The sequence below is a fragment of the Vigna umbellata genome, chromosome 5 (genome assembly GCF_029865625.1).
Source record: "Vigna umbellata cultivar VRB3 chromosome 5, Vumbellata_1.0, whole genome shotgun sequence".
NCBI classification, from domain to species: Eukaryota; Viridiplantae; Streptophyta; class Magnoliopsida; order Fabales; family Fabaceae; genus Vigna; species Vigna umbellata.
Window position 1 is genome coordinate 11,497,321 of NC_142169.1, and position 11,476 is coordinate 11,508,796.

At 34.9% G+C, this 11,476-nt stretch overlaps 1 protein-coding gene across 1 annotated transcript; it reads left to right on the plus strand.

The window, feature by feature from the left end:
• The first annotated feature begins 1,813 nt into the window (after window positions 1–1,813).
• Window positions 1,814–10,711, plus strand: GTE8 (global transcription factor group E8). The gene is made up of 10 exons (XM_047300313.2): window positions 1,814–3,790; window positions 3,923–3,971; window positions 4,058–4,189; window positions 8,640–8,710; window positions 8,854–8,926; window positions 9,341–9,421; window positions 9,502–9,617; window positions 9,709–9,775; window positions 9,870–10,000; window positions 10,087–10,711. The coding sequence occupies exons 1-10, from the start codon at window positions 2,546–2,548 to the stop codon at window positions 10,354–10,356; spliced, it is 2,235 nt and encodes a 744-aa protein (XP_047156269.1). The 5' UTR covers window positions 1,814–2,545; the 3' UTR covers window positions 10,357–10,711.
• The last annotated feature ends 765 nt before the right edge of the window (window positions 10,712–11,476 follow it).

Sequence of the window (11,476 nt, forward strand, 5' to 3'; positions counted from 1 at the left end):
AAAAATATCATAAACTTTAAAGTGTGTTTATTTATAAAGATACGGGCATCAATGTTATCTTCCCCTAAAATTTTAAAGAATCAATTATTCATCCAAAAAAGTATTTTTATTAACATAAGTAGTAAGCTCTTTTTAAGTTGGTATATTTTAACAAAATGTATCGAGTTTTAGTAGACAAAAATACTCTCATATATGATTTTAAGTTTTAAGGTTAAAATAAGAAATCTCCAAACTTTTACTCACCGCTCTTACATCCTTTATTTCTCTTAATCATTTCTCTTTTATCTTGTTCACTCTAACCTTCTCTCTTTCATCTCAAAGTAACCCCAACTGAAAAAATTAGAAACATTCACCTAACTCTAATTCATCTTCATCACTTATCTAATTTGTTTCTCTCTCACCCACACAATAACCTACGACACTGCATGTTACTAAATGAAGCTCACATCGTACTAAATGATTTAACAGGAACAAATTGCGGTGTTACGGGTTGCTGTGTGTGGATGTGAGAGAGAATGAAGATGAGAGAGAAACAAATTGGATAAGTGAGAAAGGTGGATTAGGATTAAGTGAGTGATTCTGATTTTTTCAGTTGGAGCTACTGTAGGATGACAGAGAGAAAATTAAAGTGAGAGTGAGAGAGACGAAAGAGAAACGATTGAGAGGAAGGAGGGATAAGAGAGGGGTCAGTAAGGGTTTGAGGGTTTTTCTTTTTTTTTTGTTTTTAAAACTCATAATCCATAATATATGAGGGTATTTTTGTCTACAAGTATACTTTGTTAAAATATACCAACTGAAGAAAGAAAAACCATATATATATATATATACATATATATATATATATACATATATATATATATATATATATATATTGACAATCCGAATAGTCAAAGTGAAGAATCATACGTTTGGAACCCACAGTCTGCTCTTCATTTCTCTCTTCCTTTTTTTTCCTCTCTTCAAATGACTCTAATATGCCCTACTAATCTGACCCATCTCCACTGAAACAGTGAGACATAAAGGTTCACATTATTTGACCTATTATCCACACAGGAAGGAAACCCAATAACCAACACTTATAATATATATTTGCATGGAAACCTCTAAACATCGTACCTTTGTTTTCTCTTAGCATCAAACTCTATGCTCATGCATACACAAACAACATACAATCATATAAACATATATCAAACAATGATTATTAATCAAAATAACCAAGAACATATATAACATACAACAATAAACAAACAAATGTAAGTTCCCTGATACCCGACCAATAATAAAAGTTTTCTACAACCCTAAAACACCATTAATCTTTCTTTACACTAAGAAATTATTGTCATCTCTCTTTTTTCTTCTTCCAAAACATCAATCTTCTCTCTTCCTCTGATTTAGAAATCTTTGTTTAGAGTTTATAGGATTTGTATATATTTTTTTCAAACTATAATAACAAAATATCATAATAAAATTTATTATTAAAATTATAAAATGCAGTTCTAAAACAAAATTACAAAATAAATAAATTTTATTATTTTTATAATTTTATCACATTTTCATAAACTAAAATAATAAAATAAAGTTAATTAAGATTATATATATATATAAGTACAAAAGACAAAATTACAAGAGATAGTGTATACTAAAAAATGTATTTATTAATGGTAGGCATTAATCATTATCATATCACTATAAAATAGAGTCTCAAATCAAATCTCAATCACAAGTCTTAACCTGGGACGCATCGTATCCGTCAACTGTACATGAATCCTATGGCTAAGATGCTTCATGAAGATATGCAAATTGCAGTGCAAGGGATTGACGAAAGAGAGGGGCGGCATTGCTATTTTACTATTTAAAGGAGACGAGAGCTTTACTCTGAACAATAAAGAAACTGCTCTTAGCCTCACTCTCGTCTCCCCCTAGCCAATAACCTTTCTCTCATCATCTCTTTTCTCTTCCTCTTGCAACGAAGTCGTTCTCTTCTTTGCTCATCCCACCGCGCTTATTGCTTCTGGTGAAACGCGTACAACTTTTGTCGTTTTGCTCAGCTAGGGTTCACTCCTACGTCGATCTCTCTCCCTAGCTCGTTTAGTGGGCCTCTTCCAGTTTGAATTGCCACCATTTTGAAGCTAGGGTTCCTCTGGATATTAGGAACTCCTTCGAGTTTCATTCAGCAAGCTGCTGCTTTCAGTTAGTAGCTGGTAATTTGATTTGGGGTTTGAGCCCATTTGAAATTAGCCTCTGTGGTGGAAGCTTTGTAACTACCTTCTTGTTACATGTTACTGTTGTTATTTTTATGGTTTTAATGGTTAGAGTTAATAAGAAGGTGCTTTGGATTTCTCTTACTGATTGAGTTTGTTTCCTTAGTTTTGGGTTCCCTTCTCCTTTTGTACTATTAGGGTTTCAAGTAGTGAAGATTACCGTGTTGGATTTGGGTTTGTTTCGTTAATTACTACTGTGTGATTTTCAACAGTACTCGTGAACTGCACTGGGCTGTTAGGTTTGATTGAGGAACTGAGGATTTTGGTTAGTTGAATAATTGAATATGACGATGGCGAAGAGTAGGTTAGCTGGGGGTTATTTTGGGAATGGACTAGATACTGCCGGTGAATCTGAGGGGTCTGGTAGTTCTGGTCGGATAGACACTGAAATTACAGTTTCTGAGAATTCGAGTATCCCTGCGAGGAAATGCATTAGTTTGAATTCGACTCGCCGTGATGCTTTTGGTGGCGCCATGCAAATTGTTCCCTTGTCCAATATGTCGCATTCTCAGAGGAAAGATCTAGTGCAAAGATTGAGGTCTGAGCTTGAGCAGATCCGGATGCTTCAGAAGAAAATTGAAGTGCAGAGGACGAATGGTGTTGCCATGTCCTCCTCCAGTGATATTCTTAGTTGTAGTAATGGAAATAATGGGCATGGAGTGGAAAGGGATAAAAAGCCATCAATGTCTAGTTCTGCACCGGGGAATAAGATGAAACCGTCCGCTAATAAGAACCAGAAGCCCCGTGGATGGAACCGTGGTTCTTCTGGGAAGTTTGAGTCTGCGGTGCGAACTGCTTCACCAACCACTGCACATGCAATGCTGATGAAAGATTGTGAGGTGCTGTTGAAAAGGTTGATGACTCACCAGTATGGTTGGGTTTTCAACACCCCTGTGGATGTTGTGAAGTTGAATCTTCCGGATTATTTCAGTATTATTAAGCGTCCAATGGATTTGGGAACAGTAAAAAGTAAGATAGGGGCAGGAGCATATGCTGGTCCACTGGAATTTGCTGATGATGTGAGGCTTACATTTTCAAATGCAATGACGTACAATCCACCCGGGAATGATGTCCATCTGATGGCTGATACTCTCAGTAAATTTTTTGAGTTGAGATGGAAAACAATTGAGAAGAAACTGCCAAGAAATGATGCTCTGCCATTACCTGCAAAGCCAAACAATAGTGAAGGTGTGAAAACTAAAAAACCAGCGCCTCCTTCAAAGAAGAGGAAAATTGCCTCTTTGCCCCCTCAACCTGAAATAATGCCACCTGCAAAGAAGGTCATGTCAGATCAAGAGAAGCATGATCTAGGTCGAGAATTGGAGTCTCTACTGGGAGAAATGCCTATGCATATAATTGATTTCTTAAAAGAGCATAGTTCAAATGGTAGAGAATGTGGAGAGGATGAGATTGAGATTGACATTGATGATCTCAGTGATGATACCCTGTTCACATTAAGGAAGCTTTTGGATGATTTTTTACAAGAGAATGAAAAGAACAAAACAAAAGTTGAAGCTTGTGAAATAGAGGTACATGCTTTCTACCTGAACCTTTAATAAATTTTAGCCAGTATCATGTTGTGTGTGAATTATGCACATCTCCATGATGAGATGCCAGTCTTACACCTGATTTGACTTCTGGACATCTGTTTTCTGTTGCAGGTGCTGAATGATTCTGGACCAAGCAATTCCTCACTACAACCATTTAAAGGTGGAGTCTGTGTGGCGTGCACAAGAGTCTGAACATATGCTGTATTTGCTTTTGCATTTAAACTTAATTTCGTTGTACTTGTTTAGGTAATGAACCAGCTGATGAAGAAGTAGATATTGGTGGAAATGAGCCTCCTGTGTCTAGTTATCCTCATGTGGAGATTTTGAAGGATACAACTTACCGAATGAACAAATCCCTAAGCCCAGGCAGCTTCAATGGTAAGTAAGACTAAATTTCCCTATGATGATCTTGAATAATTTGAGTAATTTGTGACTTCGATTCCTTTTTCTATGAATATTGTTAATTAAGATAGATCTGGTACATGATATGGGAACCATTTTATTATTTAATTAAGTTTTCACCCTAAATCTTGCTTTCAATTTCCCGTAAGGGTTTTAAACCACTTGAGATAAATAGAGAAAGTATATTTTAGTGAGCTTTTCCAAGTCTCTCTTAGGTTCTCATATTTATATAGAAACTGTAGATTAATATGAGATAATAGGGAAGAGAGAAAAGAGTAGAAAACAAGTAAAGACACCACATGGACCCTAGGTACAAGTAGGTACAACTCAAACAACTTTTAATAAGCCTATTTTATGCCCCTATTCTAAACCTATTCTAACACTCTCCTTCAACTTGGCCCATACAAATTGTAGTACCAAGCTTGGAATAAATAAATGAAGTCTAAAGCCATCTTAAGGATTTTGTTAATTCGTCTGCAAGTTGATAATTTGATTTGTATAACTCAGTACAAATTTTCTAGGACAACAACTTTTCTTGAATAAAATGATGGTCAATCTCTGTGTTTTTGGTTCTCTTGTGGAACACAAGATTGGAAGTAATGTGGAGAGCTTCTTGATTATCACAATATGTTTTCTTTTGTTCTATGTCACAAAATTTTAGTTCTTGGTGGAATTGTTCTACCATCACAAGTTAGCAATTGAGAGACACCATTTCCCTATATTCAACTTTAGTAGTTCGCATGCAACTTCATTTTTTTTCTTGTTTTGCTTGGAAATAATATTTCCTCCAATGAAAAACACAATATCATGTAGTAGAGCATCTGTTCATAGGAGATACTACCCAATCAACATCACAATGCCTAGAGATGTGGATATTTCTTTTATCTTCATATAACAAACCTTTTCTAGGAGTTTTTTTAGGTATCTTAAATACAAATGACAACATTCCGATAATCAACATCACATTGCCTAGAGATCCGGATATTTCTTTTATCTTCATATAACAAACCTTTTCTAGGAGTTTTTTTAGGTATCTTAGAATACAAATGACAACATTCCGATAATCAATACAAGGAGTTTGCATGAATTGAACAACAACAACGCCAATTGCAAAAGATAGATCAGGTATAATAGTAGTAAGATAAATAAGATTTCCATCACGCTTTCTATTTCTATCTAGGTTAGAGAAAGATTTACTTGTTTCATTATCAGGTCCAATTATAATGGCATAAACCTAACAACATCCAATTGTATATTTCCTAAATTGAAGATCAACTAACTTCTGTGTTATTATGTTCAAGAGTACTTCAAAAGTCATGACTTTTTGAATAGAAGACATGAGACATAAAAGAAAAATAGGGAGGAGACAACTTGTGATAGCTGGGAAATTTTTAAATAAGATGTAGGTTACAAGTAGAACAAGTGCCTTTTTGGATATTAATGAGCCAGCTCGAATCATCATTATTATGGATTTTGGTATTGAGTGATGGTTGAGAAGGACTTGATGAAGAGGACTTACCTTAGAGCACTAGACTTGCATGGGTGGGTACTAAGAAGTGGTGATGATGGTTTGGCTGGATTTTGGATGGGATTTAGGTGGGCAGGAGTAGGAGGACCTTTAGTTAGGACCTATTGGATTCGATACGCACACAATATGGGAGTGACGAAAGGAGTCTGGGACAAACATATAGAAGTATCTCTTGGTTTTACGAGAGTAACATTGATAACCTTTTTGAATGGGGAGAATATCCCAAGAAGACACTTGATGGCTTTGGCTGAGAGCTTATCCAAACCTAGAGACATATTATGAACAAAACTTATACAACCAAATGCATGTGGAGAAATATGAAAGAGGGTCCATTTGGAAATAAAATGGAACAAGGAACTTTATTGTCAAGAGAAGAAGAATTCTATTGATAAGAAGACAAGTAGTGAGGATAGCATCGCCCCATTGATGGCAAATATATTGACCTCAAACAATAAGGTATGAACATTTTCAACCCTGTGTCTACTATACCATTTTGCTTAGGTGTGTGAGGACAACTAGATTGATGTAAAATGCCATGTAAGCTTAAAAGAGCAAAAAAATAAGAGGAAAATATTCTTTGGATTCATGTCAGCAAGACCCAAATAAACTAGTTCTAAAGTAGTATAAGCCTTTTGATGCATGACTTTCTTGATCACTTGACTTGTACCTCATTCTTGTGTAATTAAAGAATTGACATAAAAGGTTAATTAACAATTTAATTACTTGGCTTGACTTCAGGAAATTAGATTGAAGGGACATGGTTGAACAAGGAGAGCATATTTAAGTTTAAGGAAGGGTCATGACAATATATAACTTGTCCAACTGAATTTCTTCTAGTGTATCAGCTTCTAAGAACATATTCAATTCTTCAAAATGAAATTGACTTTCAACAATAAAAGACATTATATCATTGTTTGTCTGTTTGATATGTTGTGCTAGCTTGTGGGCAGAATAATAGACCGGCTGAATGTCTTTTGCATGTTTGAAAGTTCTGAGGGCTCCCAGTAAATTGGTTCCACGTATGGTCAAAATAGAATATCAAGTTGAAAGTCCAACTTTTGCCATTGTGCAGTATTTTCTTATGAGATCTCATAATGCATTTTTCCAAGTGATTGTGAAACCTTTGACCAAGAAGCCAAAGTTCAACAGATATTTCATTCACGTTTAAAAGGTAAAACGAGTCTATACAAAATAAATCAATATGCCCAAAATTGGGGCGTCTGCTAGTGGTTTTGCATAATTAAGAATTAAAGTTTACTTATTCAGCCATAAGTCACCATTTATTCAAATGAAAGACTTACCAATGTAAAATTAAACCAAATAAATACTGAGTCTTCAAGTCTCCTCTCTCAATGAAATCATCCCATTCCCTGAAACGATACTTTTAACAATAGGCATTAAACAAGTTTCAAAAAAGGAGTTTAGAAACAGCGTTTGTTCTCTGTTGTGCAGTAGTTGTAGAACACAAGGGTATCTGCAAAATATAATCAAGTATGAACTATCCACTTCATTACAATAAAAGTAAATAAGCAATTTTATAATCCAACATCCATATTCAAACATTTAATTATAGAGACAACCCAATTATTCTCAGAATCACTTGAGTTGACTCTTTGGTTCGTGGAACTGCTGAGTCTTTGATTCAATAAGGTACATAAACTCATTTTCATAGTTTGGCGTAGACATGTTTAAAATCATGTCTGCCTTCCACAACCTTGATTAAGGTATTTTGTGTCCCATCCTAGATTTTATGCTCCTTTCTCATCCCAGATAGTGGTATCTTTTATTGCATTCTATTTCCAAAATAGAATCTATAAAATCATTCTTTCTAGGAGGTAACAGCTTTCACAACAATCATAAACTTGTGTGGTGATCAACATTGTGGGGCTTTCAAACCTCTTTATTTATAAACAAGTTCCAATAGAAAATAAACCTTCAATAATATTATAAATAGACACTTGGATCACCGTAAAAGTCCCTAGATTTGTTGTCAAAAACTGAAACTAAATCACATCCCCAAGAAATCATTTAATCAATATGTTGGACATCCCATGTTGTCCAGGAACATGGCCAAATAGCTAAATAGTATGAAACTGGGGTTGAAAACTCTTTTACAAACTGTTATTTTTTTCTTTTTAAAGTTGAGTTAGGTCTGAAATAATGTTCTTAAATCGAATGAGAGTGTCTCGTAGATCTATTAATGGGGGCCACCCACCATGTTATCTATATGTACATAGCCTAATAGTGTTGGACATGAGGGGCATATTGGGAAATCAATTTTTCACATTGGCTAGAGATGGAGCCTGAAAAGGTATTAGTGGGGATAATTCATACCTTATAAACTCGTTTTGTGGTGCTGATTTAGCCCTAAATGTACATTTTAAGATGATACCAAAACTAATTCTAGTGATTTTTATTGGGTTTATTGTTTCACCCATTATATGACCATGATCTACAAATGTCTAGTCACACTCAAAATGAAGTTCTTGAAATGAGAAAATGTGTTGAAGATCTCACATCGCTTACAAATATGGACCAACTTAGTTTGGAAGTTAAGTGCAAATTTCATCTTATAAGTTAATTTTGTGAGTTCATACCGTCGTAACACATATTTTAAAACAAACATAACAATTAGGTTACTCATCCCAAAGTTTCTTAACTGATCACATCCCCATAAAATGCTTACCATGGAAGTTTAGAAGAGAGGTTGTTATACTCTATGTTAACTAAGTTGCTCTTGATGGAGATATCTCATTTGCTGAGAATTTTTTGTTTTAAACAAGGATATGCTTCTCACCCAAGGATATGCTTCTTTTGATTGAGATATCTCATGTGCTTATTTTCACTTTTGATGTTTAATTGAAATTTTTTTATGTTAATATACTGTGTGCATTGCAGATACAGACTCTGATTGTTCTTCTGACAGTGAATCTGATGATGAAAAGTCAAGTCCAGCAAATGCAGCGAAGGTCTAGTTTGATTATTAAATGAAAGAATTTATTTTATTTAGTTATCTCTGTTTTTATTGTTTTATTGCTACTGTTAGCAAAGATTTTGTGTATGGTTTTTTATTTATACATGGAATAGTTATTCATTTTAAGCTGTTCTTCAGGCACCAGAAAATATGGGTTCAGAATCTCAGTTGTCGGAAAAGACCACGGCTGCTGCTACTCTTGAAAGAAATCGTGAGTAGTTGTGTTTATCATTTTTTGCAATTTTGATATAGCATGAACCACAATATGAAGAAGACGAACTTGGTTCTTATCTCATTATTTGTCTCATGTTTGTGTTGTATGGTTTGCTTATTCCACAATATTGTTTTCTATATATTCTTAGTTGGATACTTTTGTAGTCGGTGTCATACATACTGTACTGATAAGTAAAATGTTCCTGTTACTTTATCATATATAGTAATTGTTATGATTTATGGTCTTATTTTCATGCACCAATGATTTGATTTGAAACCATCTATTTTCCTATTGATACATGTCAGACTTGGACCAGGGACTTGGTTTCCTTGAATTGTGTTAGATTACCTTTAATATTATTATTGATTAATTTTTGTCCATATAGACTCTGACCTTTTATTTCTTACACAGAATCTGTCAGTGGGCTAGATCAGCTTGAGGATAATTCTCAGTTTAAGCCAAGTTCTTTTGATTCTGATTGCCATCAAGATGGTAAGTGTGAGTAGATTTTTGAAGATATTGTTTTGTGGTTATGCAGGATAGTTACACTGATAATCTTGTCGTTGTTATAGGGGACAGTGCTCCAACTGAGAGACAGGTCTCCCCTGATAAGCTTTACCGAGCTGCTGTAATGAAGAACCGATTTCTTGATACCATCTTGAAAGCTCGAGAAAAGACACTGACACAAGTAAGATAAATCACATTGTTGAGGTCCAAGCATCTTAGTCTTTCTTTTGATCATTGTTGAATTTGTATGTCATTTGCTTTAATTGGGTCAGGGTGAAAAGGGAGACCCTGAGAAATTGCGCCAGGAAAGGGAGAAACTTGAGATGGAGCAAAGAAAAGGTGATTTGGGTGTCATGCTTGTGTAAACAAGATTTACGTGCCTAAACTGGCTGTTTAATAACTAATCCTCTCTATCCAACTCATTATCGAGCAGAAAAGGCTAGGCTGCAAGCAGAAGCAAAGGCAGCCGAAGATGCTAGAAAGCAAGCAGAAGCAGAAGCTGCTGCAGAAGCCAGACGAAAAAGGGAGCTTGAGAGAGAAGCTGCTCGACAAGCACTGCTCCAGGTAAATAGCATAGTCTCTCACCAAAGTCATGTCTTTCTGCTTGTTTTGTCTTGATTTTATGGGAGCATGTACGGGCATCTGCGCAGATGGAAAAGACTGTTGAAATCAATGAGAATTCTCGGCTTCTTGAAGATTTGGAAATGCTTAGAGCTGTACCCGCTGAGCAATTACCGAGTTCTGTAGACGAAACGAGTCCTGATCACTCTCAGGATGGTCTGGGTAGTTTCAAGTTTGGGAGTAGTAATCCCTTGGAACAACTAGGATTATACATCAAAGCTGACGATGAAGATGACGAAGGTGAGCCACCAAGTGTTCCAAATCCTGTACATGATGTAGAAGAGGGAGAAATTGATTAAAAGTTGTGCACATATCCTAATGAGTTGAGGATCACAGTATACTTAATCTTGATCCGAAAATAGTTCCCAAATTATTTAAGTTCTCGTAAGCATTTATATCATAAGTGGGACAGCATATTTTCTTATGGAAGCATTGTGCTTCTAGAAGGGGCAAATATGAATTCAGTTTTGGGCTGTGATGGCAGTAGAGGAACAGTTTGAGCCGAAACTAAGCTATATTTGCAATGAAAATAGAGGGTAGAGCATGGCGTCTTTTGGTATATAGGTTATGTTGTACAGAAGGTAGGTCTTCGATTATGTGAACATAATTTGTTGTAGCTCCATCTTTTTAGTATTTCCTGCTTGTATTTGCGCATGGCTATTCCTTTATTACAATAGTTTTGGTTAAAATTTTAAAGGCAATTTCATCTTCACAACATAAATGTTTTGTTCATCTTACTGCGTGTTCCATTTTTTTTTCCCGTTTATAGCGGTCGAAACGTTTTTGTCTATAATTGCAAAACTATGTTTTTATCTGATTTATATATAAAATGTGAAAGCAAAAATCTCATTTTCAGCAAGTCCTCTTATATCAAGGATGCGGACAGTTAAAAAAATCAGCTAAATTTAGAGTTGTCAATATCGATTCCAATTATCTTCAACAAATTTACAAAATAAATGGTGGCTGTTTGTTTATTTTTAGTTTAATACATCATTTGGTCCTAACTTTTGGGGGTTTGGTTTAAAATGGTCTTACCTTTTGAAAAAGTTCAATAAAGACCCATATTTTGTTTAAAAATGTTTACTTCGGTCCTTTTCGTGGATGCCGTTAAAAATTTAACAGTGCTGATGTCACTGTGACCAAATCTGTTGGATGATTATGTGACACTGTGAAGTAAAGTGAGTTGGTGAAAATATTTAAAAAAAATAAAATGACTTAAATTTGGGTGGTAGGTTTAAGTGTGGGTTAAACCAAAATTACCTTTATCTAAGATTGATTTGGGGATTTCTGGGTAAAACATTGTGCTGCAAGTGGTTCCAGATAATTAGAGTTGGGGATTTGGGGATTTCTTTTAATTATAATTAATTAGGGTTGGGATTTCCTTTTAATCACTTTTAGTTATCAATTTCTATTAATTTC